Source organism: Chelonia mydas, chromosome 4 (genome assembly GCF_015237465.2).
Source record: "Chelonia mydas isolate rCheMyd1 chromosome 4, rCheMyd1.pri.v2, whole genome shotgun sequence".
NCBI classification, from domain to species: domain Eukaryota; kingdom Metazoa; phylum Chordata; order Testudines; family Cheloniidae; genus Chelonia; species Chelonia mydas.
In genome coordinates, this window is record NC_057852.1 from 90,431,183 (window position 1) to 90,448,911 (window position 17,729).

Genomic DNA, 17,729 nt, shown 5'->3' on the forward strand with positions numbered 1-17,729 from the left:
TGTCATGCAGAAATATTACCTGGTTTTCGCCAAGGTTTATCCTCAAAAGAATCTAAATCTACTTCCAGCAGTGGAACACCATTAATACTTCCTGGTGCATCAAGATCAACTCCTTTGACTTTTGCACCTATAAAGAGAAGAAACAAAAATCGTAACTTAACTCTGTAAAGGGGATTTTAATAAATGCAACACTTTTCATGTGACTTTCCTAAAATTAAAATTTTATTTTTGACAAGTTATACAGCACTAGAGTGCTAGGCATTTTACAGACAAGTAAGAAGAAAGAATCCTTGCCCAAAGAGCTTATAATCTAAATGAAATAATTTTCTTTACTATCTTAAACACATTTTATCCTTCCAACTTACCTACAGTGAATTAATAGCAACTACATGGTCTGTAATTAATTTTTGTAGACTTTAACTACTGTACACCAAATGCTCATAAAACAACAGTTTTATACATGTGTTTGTTTTATCAGAAATTTCAGTTAACATAATTGGTGTTTTGAGGACTGGTTTTAGAGGCATCACAGTTATTTCTTGTTACCAATAAACTTAAGTGGATGACATGAAAAAAGTCCCTGTGAAAAACATATCCTCCTCTCAGGCAACCCCTGCCCCAGAACCAAAAGGTCAGGGTACAGACCATCTGAACAGCCACATGCTGAAACCCTTCTATTGCAATCTGAGCTGTGCTCTATGCATGCACTCACAGAGCAGTCTCCAATTATGGCTTCTCTGTGCTGTGCCCTGCCCTTGCCATGAAGTGGCACCACACCTTTTCCACTGCACTTAGGACATCACATGGCCCTTCCACATTCAAGAATATATCATCCAAAGCTTTACATATAGTAGTAGTTTTATAGCAAAATGCAAGCATTGTATATTGGATCTTAAATTATATATATATTTCTGCCACGTACTTTGACTCATTAATTTGTGCAGATCTATCATCATTATTTTATAGTGCCATAGATATAAATGGTGCTTTACAGACAGTTAAAAAGAGTTTTCTTCTCCAAGCAGTATACCATCTAAATTAGACATATAGCAAGGGAAGACAACGGTTCAAGTCATGACACCTGTTATGCATCTTGTTAGCTCATATTATCTAAGCAGTTGTAGATCATTCATCACTGCTGGAATGCAAACAGAATTTTTACAAGAGAGCTGAGAGAATGCAATAGTAGATATCAGCAACAGAGGTTAACTAAGTGTTACCCTTTAAGTGCCTTATGGTATAGATGGTAAATACAAAGGCAAACATGTTTCTCCAGGGACTTCTGCTGTACAATTGATAATATACTATTTATATTATTTTTCATTATTTGTATTACCTTAAATGTTAGGATTAAATTATACATAATGCAACTATACAATTTTTACGGCCCTAATTCTGAATATATCAGCAGATCTAATACACTACAGCATTGGTCCCAAAACTTTTCAGGATCTCGCCCCCCCCTTGCACCTGTCCACCCCACTTCCCACCCAGGGGCCGAGGCTAGGGGTGGGGCCAGGGCTGGAGCAGAGCTAAGAGCAGAGGGGGTCTGGGTGGCTCTCCCTCCCCACACCCCTTTGGAGCTGGCCCAGGCCCCGCCCCTCCAAACATTCCTCCTGTCCCCCTACGGGGGTGCACCCCTCAGTTTGGGGACCTCTGCACTAAAAGCTAATGGACTAAAATGTTAATTTTATATTTGTCTAATTCACTAACACTGTGCAGAAACTTTAGACAAAAATTGTTACTAGAAACAGAGTATGTGCTGCTACTACTACAGATTACTGCATTGGTTACATTTTTCTATTAATATAAATGTGCAAACATTTTTTTTTTTTACCAGAAGATCCATAAACTCGACCTCCTGTCTTGATGTTGAGATTCACAGGAGCTGTTCCATAGCTTCAAGAAATTAACAAAACTGAATTAGGTAGAGAAAACTGACAAAAATGGTTAGCTATATCCAGAAACAAGAAGAGGACCTAGACTTGATTATCATTCTCAATCTCTAGCTCTCCAAACTAACAGAGCAGAAGTAGAGAGATGAGTCTAGGAGCAAGACAGTGCATCACTCCAACACTCAATAGCAATATCTCCAATTAATAAATGGCACTGAAGTCTCAATCACACTTTGGGTGCTGAAAGCATAGTGACCATGACAGAGCCTCAAGAATTAACAGGACCGAAAAAGAAATAAAAAAGGGCTCACTTAGGGATACAGACGATGCCAGGGAACTAGGACTGAAGAATGCTTTCGATAAAGAGTCTTTATTGTTTCATTATTATCATTTAATCTGTACTGAAGCAGGAAGAATAAGCATTTATCAAAACTGACTGAAAGGTTATTGTAGTTTTAATAAGTACATACCCTTGTGTCTTTTGCTGAAAATGCTATTTTGTACCACCTCAAATACTCCTCAGTAAATTAAACAAATCTCATATCTTTACACTAACTAAATGTTACAAAAACAGCGAACAAAAATTAGGCCAACAGAACTTTCTTCACAGATACCAACAGATCTTGAACTTCCAGTGCAAATATATAAAAATACCTTAACTATAAACAAGACAGGACACTGCTCTAATAATAGAGTGCTGTCACTTGAAAAGGCCCAGTAATGGTGTTGTAACTCAGGACACCAAGGAACAAGTTCTACCCCAGGATGTGTGCAATTGGCTCATCCCCACAGGTAGTATTTGCCCCTAAATGTAGTGAAGACACTTTTATTATATAATCTTGGTAAGTAAAAGGAAGGGTACAATTTATGGTGTAACTATCCTGCAACATTGTTCTCATTCCAGTTCTCTTCCTAAATAAAAGTAATTTGCATTGCAATAATGCAAGACTGGCAAATAGCACTTTTCTTCTGGTATGACATGCTACATCGGTATTTGACTTTGCTGAGAAAATTTTATAGTTCTCTTATCAACGGCCAAAACTAAATATTATACATGGAGATAATTTAAGCTTGTAAAATAACTTACTGTACTAAAGTTTATTTAAACTAAAACTGAATTAATTTTAAAATCTTTTTTCCATGCATAAAAGCAAGAGTGGGTGACAAATTCATTGTATAACATTGTTCTGGAAAGGCTTTTTAGAAAAAATGTTCATTTTATTTAAAATTCCTTGTACTCAGTTTAATAAGGTTTAGTATAATATGTTAATAATCCTAGGTAGTCAGGGTAAGAGGGTTACCCTGGCCATGAAAAATGTAATCCTAACCTTCCTCCCTATTCCCCCCCCTCCAGGTTCTCCTTATCCAAGAGTGACCAGCTCCAGAGCATGCAGTATGCTGTTGAAATGACAATCAATCACAAATACTGATGACAGAGTTTGCATTTTTTAATATTGCACAGTTTGGCAAATTTAGTTATTTTAAGATAGGAAATACTAAAAGCTCTGAAATAGTGAACACTTTGCAAAACTGAAGAATATGCAACATAATTCTAAAGTTAAGACTGTGTACGTAAGACTGTTAAGATAGTGTACATAACCCAGTAAATTATGCCTAAAAAATGTACTACTGCAGCACATACAGCATTAAACTCTACTAGTTCTATTCATGTAAATAGTCAACTGGACTACACATATGAGAAAGGCAAGCAGAATTTGGCTCAGTATTATCATAGGCATGAGATTAATAGAATTTTATTCTACACATGAACAGCAACCCTAAAGCAGACTTTCATTCTTTAATGGTGCTTTTCCTTCAGAATCCTTGTAAATACATAATTCACTTGGAAAATTGCATTCCATAATTTTAAGTGAACTTAGTACTCTTTAAAGTTGTTGGGGTAGCAGAAAGTGAAAATGAAGTCCTCTATTCACAGGAAAAAAAAATACAGGACAGTGATAATCCAAGTTTTTCTACACAGCCCAACCGTGTGCCTGAGCCCTAACTTTGAGGGACCATCTCTAAGGACTGCCAGTTCAACCCTGAAGTCCACTAAATCCTCTATGAACATCATAAAAATGCTAGGTATGATGGTGTTTTAATATGCACCTTGTCCACTAGAAACTAGATTGAGAACAAACATATTTAATGTTCTCTTTGTGCATAATACTTTCCAGTTTGCAAAGGAAAAGTCAATATATCATAAATATTACCCTAAAATTCTAATTTGGTTATATTGCCACTTAATTAAAACTGTAAGTCTCAGCCACCATACGTTTCTGCAATGCAACTGTTCTTCCAGGGTGGATAAAAATCAATGATTTAAAAAAAAAAATTGATTTTTTAAATAAAATGCTTTTTGAGGAAGAAACCTATCTAAAGATAGTTATATTTAAGATACTTTATAGCTCAAAGATATCTCATCATGGAATAGGGATTATAAATTCTAATTCTATAGTATGAGACAATATATTCATGTAATGTTTAAGAAAAGTTTTGTAAATGAGTTCCAATAGTTCATGAATTAGGGACCCAATCTTATGGCGTTCCAGGGGCTTCTGTATAGATTATTTAGGTTAATTTTTCTATCTACCCAATGGGACTCAGTGCTCAGTCTAGAAGATACCATCAGAGATGCTTAGTTTTGCAGTTCACAAACTGTGGATTTGTGTCTCCAGAGATAACATGCTTGTTAACAGCAAAAATGTATAAATAAGGGGGGGGAGGGGGTTGAGAAATAACAGACCTCAACCCTGTTGTCCCTCTGCAAATTTGTGTACACAGAGTCAATCCCTTACCTCTCTCTAAAAGTGCAAAGTTTCAGAAAGTTCAATGAATAGAAGATTGTTGGGGGCGGCATAGATCTGGACAAGGAGAAGAAGTCTGGAGATAAATGCGAGAAGGGAGGGACAGGCAATAGAAACAAAAGTGAAGCTGTTTGAGCAGTATATTTCAGAAGTCTTGAGGCCTTTTTGAGTGTAGCCTTCATTGATTTGAGAACTATCATACCATTCTCTCACTAGAAGGGAAAACCTGTAATGGCAATAGACTGTAAGAGAGACCCAGTTTGGGAACGTTTCAATGAAGTTCCTCTATCTGTGAGTAAGACAGGCATGCGTGCAACATGCAAACAGTGCAACAAAGAAATGCAAGGCCTGGTTGCCCGAATGAAACAACATCATGAGAAGTGTTCCTTCTCAGGAGGAAGCTGCATTAAAGATGATGAAAAGAACATGTCTGAAGATGCAGGATCTTCAGGTTGGTAAACTTTTTTATTTCATACTTCTGTCTTAAGGACTGCCTGTCTTCCTTCTGGACTATTCTTAAATTCTCATGTTTGAGCAAAAAATATAGTTGTTACTCTATCATTTTAGATGCAGTTGTGATAAAAATAAATACATGAAATAGGCAGATCTTCCTTTTACAATTTCACCTTTAAAATAGTACTGAGTGTCAGTGAATGCAATGAGTAATACTAAATGAGCAGTATGGTAATAATAATTAAATAACTGCATCATCTTATTTTGTTTAGGAGAATCCATCCTCAACATACAGGATTCTCAAAACTATCCACCTTCAAGCTCACCATCATTTTCTATAGTTTCAGAGTTATCTGCCAATGATAGTGTTTCAGTCACATCATGTATGTCACATAGCCACAGTGAACTCAAACCTGTAGCAAAAAGAAAAAAAAATCTCCATCATCCAGAAACAACTATAGCTAAGTTTGTGATAAGAACCAGCAGATTACAAAAAGAAGTAATTGATGAAAAAATTGCCCAGTTTGTTTATGCAACAAACTCTCCTTTCCGTATGACTGAACGCACACTTCATTAACATGGTTCAGTCATTAAGACCAGAATACAGTCCACCCAACAGAGCAGATGTCTCAGACAAATTGCCAGATAAAGTCTATGAAAGAGAAATTGAGCGGTGTGCAAAAGGTCTAGAGGGTGAAATTGTTAACCTGAGTCTTGATGGGTGGAGCAATGTCCACAATGATCCTGTTGTATGTGCTTGTGTGACAACAGAAAAAGGGAATGTCTTCCTTACAGAAAAAACTGATACAACAGGAAATGCACACACAGCAGAATACTTACAAGAAGTAGCAGTAAAAGCTAGAACAAACTGAAAAAAAATTCAAATGTCTAATCACAGACAATGCTGCAAACGTATCCAAGATGAGAAGAAATTATATAGAAGAGAGTCCCAAGCTAACAACATGCATCTGCAGTGCTCATTTGATGTACCTCCTAGCCAAAGACTTCAGTGTTCTAGAAATAAAGGCTAATGTTGTTGAAACTGCAAAATACTTCTGTAACAACCACTTTGTAGCAGCTGCTCTGAAAAAAGTTGGAGGAACCAAGCTAACTCTCCCACAAGATGTACAATGGAACTCAGTAGTGGACTGTTTTGAGCACTAGATCAAGAACTGGCCTAATCTGATGACAGTTCATGAAAAAACAGATGGCACTGTCACAGCCAAGGTTCTCAGCAGTGGGTTTGAGAGAAACGTTGAACCCATGCCGAGTACCCTGAAGCCTATTTCTGTAGACTTGCACAAAATGCAGGGAAATAGCTGTTTTATTGCTGATGCTATTGAAATTTGGAAGGAACTGAGTGAGATCTTAAAAAGAGAAATATGCAATGACAGAGTTAAATTACAAGCACTAAAAAAACAAATGGGACAAGCACTATCTCAAGCTCATTTTCTTCCAAATATTCTCAATACTTGGTACCAGGGTCAAACCTTAACTGCTGAAGAAGAGGAGCTGGCTAGGACATGGACATCCAGCAAACATCCCTCCATAATGCCAACTATAATAAACTTCAGACCTAAGGGTAAACCATTCAAGAACTATGTGTTTGCTGATGATGTTTTAAAGAAAGTCACACCAGTGAACTGGTAGAAGTCATTCAAGCACTTGGATTCAGAGACTGTTGAAGTGAATCTCACTTTTAACAGCAATAGCTTCTTCTGCTTGCGTAGAAAGAATATTTTCTTCCTCTAAACTAATTCATTTCGAACTGAGAAATTGTTTGGGACCTGAAAAAGCAGGAAAACTTGTTTTTCTTTTCCAGATTACGAACAAACAGGAAAACGAAGGTGAAGACGACTGAGTTAGCAGCAGAAGCCAATATTTTAAGTTTCTCATGTTGACCTGGCTCACACAGTCGATTTAATTTTTTTTTTTAAATATTTCATTTAACTATTTTAATTAAAAACAATTTTAAAAAACAAACCTGATTTTAAAAAACTTGAATGTTTAACTAAATTCAAAAATTCATATGCTTGTTTTGTTAAAATATTATATGTTTGCTGTTGAAGAAAAAAAATCCAGAATACAGAACGTTGTTGTTTTAGTTAAATAAAACAATTTAAATGTCTCTCTGGTGATGTTCTCCTCCTAATACAGCATGGCAAGAAAATCCTCCAAATATTAATGATTAACCCGTTGAATTGGAGATAGTTCGCCTCCCAATGACTTCATAAATATCTGCTTCAGTTACCTTTGGTAAATATAATAACCAAACAATCATTCATTTTCTGGTATAACTGTAAAACGAATCTGAAAAGTTTTCAAAATAAATCACTTTAAAAATGTATAGTGTGTACCTTCTAAAAATGAAACCTACATCTATCTCTGAGTTGTGAAAAATATGTATTAAGGTTATAACGACCAACAAGAATGCACTTTTATGTAGCAATCCATGATTAGATCGAGTCTTCCTGACTAGTGATTTACATCATGATTTAAATAAAACCCACCCTGTGTTTTTCAGAAAGTGAAAATGTAACCTATCTGCTGGTTCTTCCTTGCAGAAATTCTATTTTACAGTTTTCTGTTTTCAGATCAATTCGATAATTAAATTTTAATTGGTTAACCAGATAAAAAGGCTAAATAGAAGCACACAGAACAAATTAGTTGTCATCTATTTTAAGCATTATACTTGCTGCAAGATCTGAGTCAAACACTTAATATTCAGGCACTGAAAATAACTTACCCATACTGTGGAGCTCCTGTTTTAATATCTCCTATGGTGACATGAACATCATCCTCATCATCATCGCTGTCACTGTCACTGTCATCCTCAGCCTCTGTCACCTTCTTCAACAAAAACAGACATAATAGGTACAATCAGATATTTGCCTAAAATATCATAGACTTAAGCATCCAGTCCAGAGAACTTTGGTGGAAAAAACAAATGAACATTAACAAGTTAATTTATACGTTTTGGCTTACAGCTGGCATCTACTGCTTAGCACAACAGGGTGCTACCAGGAAAACCAAACTTACCCATTGAGTCTACGTAAACATTGATGATATCTGGATGCAAAGGGGTGATAAGACTTAAGTATCTTGAATGTCAATACGCTATTTGTCAAATGTAACATTTTGCATAGTAAAGAAAAACTGGTTTTGGCTACCCAAGACCGCAGTTTGTCTACCTAGTCCATAACAGTTCAGCTCTTCCATCACCTGCTCAACACGGAAAGAATACAAAAATAAGAGAAACCAAGCTCTCTGCATCTTTATTTACATTTTCACAGCAAATCAAATACTAATATATACAAATGCTGGTAAAAACAATGTTCAGGTACAAGAAATTCAGCAAACATCAAAAATTTTCATTAAATAATTTACATAAACAATTTCTTTTCTCTACAGCTGGGTGAATACTACTCATCAAATAACGTATTCAATGTATACCAATAATAGTCCTTGAATAAATTATCTGATTTTTTTCCTGTTACTCAGGAATTTATAAAATTAAGGCATACTGTTGATCCTATATGTATACCCTTCCTATTCCTCCTTTTCCCTTAATAACCTTAATTTTATTAACATGTCTTAATATACGGTTCTTCTCTGTAGCATACAAGTTAATTGCCTGGAGATGCAAAAGGGGGAAGGGGCAGACGTTATTAGAAATGAATATTAACATGCATACACATTTAAAACATTGTACTAACTAGTTGTCTCCATGTGTCCAAAATGTTAAAACCATTGTTCATTTACAAAATCAGAATTATCCCCCCAAAAAACTGTTTGCAGCACTAATAGTAATTAGCATTTTCACAGTGCTTTTAATCTGACAACCACAAAACACTTTCCAAACATTAGATAAGTTTCAACATTCCTGTTAGGTCATTGTTAGACCCATTTTAAAGGTAATTCTTAGTGAAAGGTTAACCCACGAGAGAGACACAAGGTCACAGAATAAGTACCATTTCGGGTGTTAAGAAATTTCTGGCAAGCACTGCACATAAAAAATGAACTGAAAATTAGCCAAATAAAGTGACAACTTACAAACTAACATGTAAAGTCAGTTACTTTAGCGAAGTTCTTTAGTCACTGAAATTATCACTGCCCCATGTGAAAGCAAAGCATATTAATGAATGTCTGTAATATATATTTAAAATTACCGTTTTCACTACACCATTTTCAGCAGCTTCCTCTTCATTTGCAGAAGGAGGTGGAGCACTTAAAAACAGAAAATGCAAGCTAGTTACTACGTGTACCTACATGTTACAGTGAAAAGCACCGATACAGTATTTTGAAGTACAGCCAGTGTCCCAGCAGTCTTTTATATGACTGCTAAGCAAAAATATTCTAAGAGATAGTGTAAAGTTGACATTAAGTTATCATGTGACACAAATTATGTGAACTAGATATTTTTAGAGTACTGTACTTTCAATTTTTCACCATGTTTGGATCCTATACCTATTGAAGTCATAAGGGAGCTTTTTCATTGAGTATAACGGGAGGAGGATTTGGTCCTTAGTATGCAAAATGAGGACTCAGATTTTACAATGACTAGGTTGTTTAGACACGTCTTCGATTAAAATGGTGAAAGACGTGTGCCTAAACGTCCAAGAATGCTTCAAAAAAATCTCTATCAAGGTTTCTTTTTCTTTTTTTTATCTGACACAACAGTATAAGATATTTTAAATACAACATTTGATTGGCCTTTAAATTTGTTGTAACCTGATTTGTAATGTCCACCAGTTTTGAAAATTCTGTTTGTTTTTTAAGTCATTGTGGCACTCTGAAACTTATAAACAAGTTAACTCAATAGCCAGTGTTTTGTTGCTTCTGAGACAGCAAAAACTGACTACTAAACTAAATTTTTAACACTTTGTTGACATCCTTGTTTATGTTGCTTAACAAACAAAACAACATACAAGAGCTACACTGACCAATGCTCCTTAACTGAAAAAGAGAATACTGGTACTTAAAATTATTTCCTCAAGCCCCTGGATGGAGTCTAGTATCAGGGGGTAGGTATTAGTCTGTATCCACAAAAACAAGAAGGGGTCCAGTGGCACCTTAAAGACTAACAGATTTATTTGAGATGGGGTCTGTTGTCCCAGCTTCTTTCTGGATGGGCAATCAGTCAAAAAAACAAATTCAGTACTAACTTAAGTTGGCAACACTCCCAATGCTTCAATGAGAGTTGTACCTGCTTGTTACCAGGACTGAATCTGGTTTTGGGATTCAAACCTAGGTGTTTCACATCACTGTTGACACACTGGCTACTGTCAAGTTAAAAAACAAATCACTGAATGTAACATTTTTTAATTTTGCTGGAATTACAAGAATGGAGACTAGAGCATTACTAGTACTACTACCTTCCCCTCTCTGTTCAAACCTGAAATAAGCCAATTTAGGGGTTAGGAGGTAGTTTAGTATCCATTCAACACACTGCCAATAGTGATGCCAATTACTGTCAATCAGGACAGTTTGTTTTGTGGTCAGGTGTGGCACTATTGACTAAAAACTGCAGGAACCAACTCATTTAACAGCTGATCATTTTAACTACCACATAGTCAATAATCTAAAAAGAAAACAGATTTTTCAGTGTGACATTAATTATGAGATCATTACAACGCCTTAAAAATAACCAATACATCAAACAACTAGTCCAGCACATTTTATTACTATGGCAAATACAATTTAAAGTTTATTTGCCACAGAGCTGGATCAATAAGCATGAAAATATTTTTGATTAGACATGCTCAAGTACAGTGAATCTCGGAGAATGCAGGTACATTATTAACTTTCCATGGCTCTGTGTTCTTTCAGTATTTCTTTTCATCATCAGCTGTACTCAAATGTGACAAATCACTTTTACTGCACACCTAACTAAGCAAACTAGCACGATAGCCATTTTGACAAAAGTTGTTGAAATGGAGCCGGTGGCAGCAAGATTAGGAAATCAAACAACTACACTGAAGGCTAGATTCCCAAGGGGGACTTAAGCCCTCTGCCACCTAGTGGAATTCACAACCCTGAGTTGGCTCCCCACACAATGCACAGGGAGAGTTAGGTGCCTAAAAATAAGGGATTCACAGAAGTCAGCATGCTTGGTGGAGAGCTGCCTAAGCTAACCAGTACAAAATGATGAGAGAATGAAGCCTAAATACTATCCTTTAAAGGTGATTAGGCAGCAGCTGAGCAGTAGTTTAGTGAATGCCAGTGGCACGTAAATGTTGGATTTTGTGAATCTAGCCCCAAGGGTCTGAAAACCTAGAAAAGAAGAAAGCCTCACGGACATTTCAGTGAAACACCATGGGGAAGAAGAATCTGGAGATTATTTAGAGAAGATATCAGAAAATCAGAAGGCAACAAGATAGTGTAATTTCCACCATCAATATCAGAAGACTCACCAATATGAAAGTAGTATTAGAAAACAGATTGAAACAAAAGGGATTATTTCATTATAAGAAATTTGTTTAAATTTTCATTGACTCCTGTCCACAAATATGACCCCGTGGATAGCAAAACTGGATTCAAATGTTTACAAGTAGTAGATACAGTGGAACATGATCATAATCGATCATATATAATGATTCTACTTCCATATGAAGGGAGTATGCAAGTCCAAAATTGCGCGAGTGCATTTTAGTGGACTTTCGTTCCTCTTACAGTGAAGCTTCACTCCATTAGAACTGAATCCACTGTGGAATACAGAAGTCATTATATAACAGACAGCTGTAAAGCACTGAATTTCAAATCTCTACCCCACCATTGCCCTCTGGAGGGAGGGGTAAAAAAAAATCCAGTCTTGATGCAGTTGCTCCAGAAAATTCACAGAAGAAAGGCCAGTCTTGCAATAGTTGTTTCCAGCAGGGAATAAAGCACTTACTACAGCTACTCCACATTGTGGCCTTGATGACACTGAAAATTATTAGCAATTCTTCCACCATTGGTTAAACACCAGTGCAGCCTCAGCATCAGTGTTTGCAAAGGTGGAAAAGGTTGAATATATTGGTTTAGTCCTTTAACATTGTCATCTAACCCTGCTCTGAGCTAGTTACTATGGGTGACTATAAGCAGGCTTCGAAGGATTAGATTTTTTAATTGGTACACGTGGATTTCTCGATACACACACACAAACAGAAATACATTTCCATAGATGATAACCAAAATTTACAGATAGGCAGAGTATAGAGTCAACATCCAGTGATTTAGGCTTGTTACAAATTCACTATGAATGAATAGTAAAAACAGGTATAATTTGTTGATTTCAGGATATTTATATATTTTGACATGTGCTGCAGAAAAGTTGTGTTTTAATGGTTTATAAAGCTTTAACTTTTTGAATCTCAACATCTACTTTCATTCAATAATTGTCTGACTCCCATAATTTCCTCCAACTGTGCTAATTTTTAGCATTTTTCTATTTTTATCAATGTAAGCAATATTATCTGCTGAAATTATAAAAGAAGAAAATTACTGTCACGCTTATCTATAGGTTATAGTGAAAAAAAAACCACACTAAAACAGTATGTCTAGATGACACTGTAAAAATGCCAGATCTCTAATCTACTTTAGCGCTTCCATCAGCAACAGCAGAACTGCATTGCGCTAGACTAATGATGGGAAAACTTCTAAAAGGCCCAGATTTGTAAAGGTACTTGGGCATTGCTGAGCTCAGTGTCACGACACCTGATTTAAGAACGTAAATCTTTTTTCAAAAGGGATTTAGGCACTTAGGAATCTAAAACCATAGACTGTGGGGATCAGACTCTAAAACAATTAAGCTCTGCAACGTTGAGCACAGCAACAACCTAAATACCTGGGCCAAAGTCTTCAGTGTAGTTGCAGCCTAGAAATGAAGATACAGCCTTCCCAAGTTATATCTTGGCAGGATCTCAGTCTCCACACCCTGCAGTTGCAGGGGATACTGGGCACAGCTGCAGTTGTGGGGATGTCTGGCTGACCTCTGTCACCAAGTTAAACCAACGCTTGGCTCAGATATGCTCTTGGATGAAGGAAAGCTGGTTGACGTTAAACTACTGTAAGACTTAGGTTATACTGATAGGTAGAATAAAATGCCAAGAAGAGTTTGTAGGCACTGTGCAATTTAGGAGGCTTTCCTGGATTCCTTGCTGAAGCTAAACTCTCACATAGCAGCACATGCAAGTAACATGTTCTACCATCTCTCGCTGGCCAGAAGGCATGTCTTATCCTTGTGAATAACAACCTGGCTTTGGTAATTCATGCCTTTGTCATCTCCTGCCTGAACTGCAACAATACAATCTATGTGGGCCTGACAGTTCCACTTCTGAGGAAATTAGAATGCAGCAGCACATCTCCTCACTAACACAAGATACTGTGAGCATATCACACCTGCCCTCTGCTCACTACAGAAAATCGTATCAAGTAGAAGATTTCAGTCCTTACCATCAAGGCACTAAGTAGCCTGGTCAAGGGGTACCTAGAAAACACTTACTGCTCGGGAATCTCAGTCATTCTTGACAATTCCACTCCCCAGGAACAATTTAAAAGGGGTTAACTGAAATCTAACATGTACATCCCCAACAAGTCAATCCCCAGGAACATTCAGTATATGTTTCAACCCTAGAATCTGACTTTAGGAACACACTAATCAAGTCAAACGAATAAAAACCAAGAACCAGCAAAAGTGAATGGTTCCATGCTGATATTTTTAATGTCATATTTATTGTTCTGGATGCCTTTATTGGTCAATATCTTTTGTGTCACGTGCCCTCCAAAGAGAGCAGTAACCCCTGGAAAACAGAGTGAAATGTTCTTATTTCACTGTAGCTTCTATGCTGAAATTTTATGTTTCATGTTCATTGCAAATACTGTAAATTACAGCAGATATCCCTATGCCTCCTATAACAATCCATTTAAGTGTGGGGGCGGGGGTCCCTCGTTCTACAGTAGTAGGCTCCCAATGTAACAAAAGCTATGTTAAAGAAATCTGTTAGTCCTTTCTATAGTGATATAGACCAGTGCTACTCAAAGTGGTGGTCCGCGGAGAGCCATCGGCTGCTGGTCTGTGCGCACATCGGGAAAAAAAACTGCCAGTCCCCCACATCAGATAGCTTGAGAAGCACCAATATAGATAACCCTGAACTAAAAGTGAACCTTCATATTTAAGACTGAACATCCCAAATTCATTTAAAGTTAGACTTACAAGTGGCTATCACTTTCCAAGAAACAGGTGTGAAATGATTTGTTCTGAATACACTTTTTGCACAACTACATTAGCAGATTCACAACTGTCAAGACACTCACCTAGCTTTTTGTTCCTCTGGTCTCTCTGGTTCATTTTCATCTGTCAAAAGAAAAACACATTAGTTAAGAATTATGTATTAGAAACCATGGAGTCAAAAATAGCAGAGTATCTTGCAAGCTCTAATTCTGATCCTATACCAAATGACTTTATGTAAACATTGATCCCTTTTAAATATGCCACTAAATAAAACTGTGGACCCTCCAGTCCTGAGTTGGATCTGTATGGTCAGACGTGAGCCAACACAGCACCCCACTTAAGCCAACAGAGCTCCACAAACAAACCCTTTGTGGTATCAGGGTTTTAGTTTGCAGGTAGCATTAATGTGGTTAGGGCAAATGGGTATGTCTACACTGCAGCTGGAAGCAAGCCTCCCAGTCAGGGAAAACAGACTCATGCTTGCGAGGCTCAAGGTAGCATGCTAAAAACAGCAGTGTTGATGTTGTGGCTTGGGCTGACGCTCAGGCTCTCAAGCCCACACAACACCTTAGGTTTGACAGTCCAAGCTCTGAGCCCACGCCACAATGTCCACACGGCTATTTTTAGCATGCTAGCTGAAGAGTCTGTCTACCCAGTCTAAGACACTCACTCCCAGTGGCAGCGTAGACATACCCAAGGAAGTCAAGCTCTACAAGTTTCAAACCAAAAAGAGAAAGAGCAATTACAGTATTTCAAACTTGTTTTCATTTTTAGGTCACTTATTTACTGTTATCATTATACTGAAATGTGAGTTATGTACATGAAACTTTAATCTACAACAAGAAGTGTCTAAGATAGTTTATTGGTGTTGAGAATTCAAAGAATTTTAAGATAATTTATATGAAAGGCATGACAGAAAATAAGGCTTTGATCTTGCTATCTTTATTCACGCAAGCAACCCCATGGATTTTGGTGAAACTACTCAGGTGAATGAAGGCTGCAGGAATGGTCCCTAAATATGTATTCAGTACTCCCATACCAATCACACCCCAGGATTTCCTCGAAGTATCTGAGCCACTACTACCTCTCAGAAAATGAAACCCCTCTTAGCGCACATTATGAGCAGTCACTATATTCTAACCCTCCTTTCCAAAACGAGTGGATTTGATACAGATTATAGACTGAAGCATTATATGAACCCAGTGTCCAAACAACCTTTTCCTCTTAGCTCTTCTAGAGCCAATGGTACAGTCGCTATACAGGATAGGAAACTACACTTGGAAATACACATTTTAAATCTGTGGTATTTCAGAGGAGTCCAGATTTAGGAAGTGCCTAAATAGGATGGTGATGGCGAAGTTACAAGACCAGAGAGAATCATGGACTTTTTAAAAGGGGTCGCACACAACAAGCAGCTGCCTCAGGCCCGAGGAGGAGGGGATAACGAGGGGAGCGCTGAAGACCCTCGGGCGGCCAGGCAGTAGGCGGGGACCAGGCCGAAATGGGGCGGAGGGGCCCAGGGCCGCAGATCACTGTAATCATCACACTAGTTATTAGGAGACCCGGGGTGCGCCATGCCCAGCCTCCAACCCGGCCACATTAGCAGGTGGTTCCCGCACCAGCAGGCCCCCGGAGCGGCTCCCGCGGGAGGTGGGCACGCGGGGAGCGGGGCGGGAGGCAGCAGGCCCGGCCCGGCCCGGCCCAGGGAGCCGGCCTAGCTGATGGGGACAGCGAGTGCTGCGCACGCTGGGGCCTAGCGCTCCCCTTCCGGCCTGTCCCCGTACCGCGGCGCCAGGGAGGGAGCCCGCGGCGGCCGGGCCAGGCCGGGGCCTAGGAAGGTCCGTACCGCCATAGAGCCACTCCTCCTCCTCATCCCCGCCGGTCCCGCTCAGGTCCGCCGCCAGCCGCTCCACCTCGCCGGTCGACATAGCCGCCGGCCCCTGCCGAGCGCAGACACAGGCGCCCGCCGCGCAGGCTCCCCGCGCGGGCCCCGCAGGCGCTTCTAGCGGCAGCCGAGGAGCTCCGAGCGCCGGAGGCCGGTGTGTGCAGCGCCCGCCCCTCCCCCGCCGAGGAGCCGCCGCTCGCTCGCTCGCTAGCTCAGCGCTTCCCCTCCCCCCGCCGAGTGACTGACACACAGACACACACACAGGAAAGGGCCGGCCCCGCCGCCCCCGAAGCACTAGGACGCCGAGCCGGCCGCCGTTGGGGGCAGGACAACGGGGATTGGGGCGGGGAAACGGGGGCTGCCCCCTCACCCGGCAGGGTCTAGTGCGGGAAAGAGTAAGGTGGCCTGGCCCTTGCGGCATAATGGGGAGAGAATCCCCTCTGAGGGGGCGCCCTGCGGAGAAGGCTACAGGGCCGGCCTGCCTTAGGCCCACAACCATCGCGTCGGGCCCTGGGCCCCCGGGCCGGGGTAACTGGTGCCACAGAAACGGGGGCTGCTCCCTGCAGTTAGGGGTGGGGGAAATACACACTTGCCAGCCACAAGGGTTACAAGAAATCCTCAGTGAGACCCAGCCCCAAAATAAAAAGATTAAACCAAGTCACGGGGAAGTATTTGCGGGGGGAGTCTCTCGGGGTGAACTCTTCCCCAGCTGGAGCATGCTGCTCGTTGCAGCTTGGCGAATCCAGCCCTGAACAGGCCCCCATGAATGGAGGCCTTTCCCAGGCTACTGGCACAGGGGGAAGGGTTTAGTCTCCCTTATCCTTAGGGTGGGAGGCCGCCATTCTGTCTCTTGCTACCCACTCACTAGCATTATCCTGCATCCCTCCACACTGCAGCCAGGATCCTGCCCTCACTGTTCTCCCCCTTGCTCCCGCAGTCTCTGTATTTCCCCTCCCGTTCCCTTCATCGGCCCAGCGTCCTCACCTTCTCCTTTTCTGTCACACCCCTCCCTCATTCCCTTTAGGCATCGCTACTGCTCCCTATGTTGCCGTGCCCTCTTCCTGTCCATTGAGCATGGAAAGTGAGACCATTTTCCTTAAAGGCAGCCTTGCCTGAGTTTTCAAAAACAGTAGGCAATGGCTGCCATCTTTGTTACAGGAAGCCTCCCTTTCACGAGCAGCAAATGCTGTGGAAAAATGGTGGCCATCTTTAATGTGGTTTCAGCCCCGCACCAACTAAGGGAACGTTTAATGATAAAATGTAAGAAGAGGGAAGTGTGGAAACAAATTTGGCCCACCTCCCTGGGTCTACTTCAGCCCAGGTGTGAGGATTTTCCTCATCCCACTGCAAACACTGAAAGAATCTCTCATGGCATCATCCACGCTCTGAAAATCAAAACAAGCCTATGCAAATATTAAAAGCTCCACTTTGTGGCAGGGAGCTCATTCTTTGAATCATCTGCATAGACAACCTTGTTT

The 17,729-nt window shown here is 39.8% G+C and overlaps 1 protein-coding gene across 25 annotated transcripts in view; it reads right to left on the reverse strand.

The window, feature by feature from the left end:
* Positions 1–17,427, reverse strand: part of FIP1L1 (factor interacting with PAPOLA and CPSF1) — a 70,195-nt gene extending 52,768 nt beyond the window's left edge. For 5 of the 25 annotated variants that reach the window (XM_043544375.1, XM_043544374.1, XM_043544370.1 and 2 more), the window contains exons 1-6: positions 16,213–16,484; positions 14,450–14,489; positions 9,325–9,382; positions 7,902–8,005; positions 1,838–1,899; positions 20–127 (exon numbers count right to left, since the gene is read on the reverse strand). In XM_043544375.1, coding sequence (XP_043400310.1) covers positions 20–127; positions 1,838–1,899; positions 7,902–8,005; positions 9,325–9,382; positions 14,450–14,489; positions 16,213–16,294 — 454 coding nt within the window. In that variant the 5' untranslated portion in view covers positions 16,295–16,484. Of the gene's footprint in view, positions 1–19; positions 128–1,837; positions 1,900–7,901; positions 8,006–9,324; positions 9,383–14,449; positions 14,490–16,212; positions 16,704–17,235 lie in introns of those variants that run through there. The other 20 variants (XM_043544372.1, XM_043544371.1, XM_043544368.1 and 17 more) reach the window with 14 other exon arrangements.
* Positions 17,428–17,729: the final 302 nt, after the last annotated feature.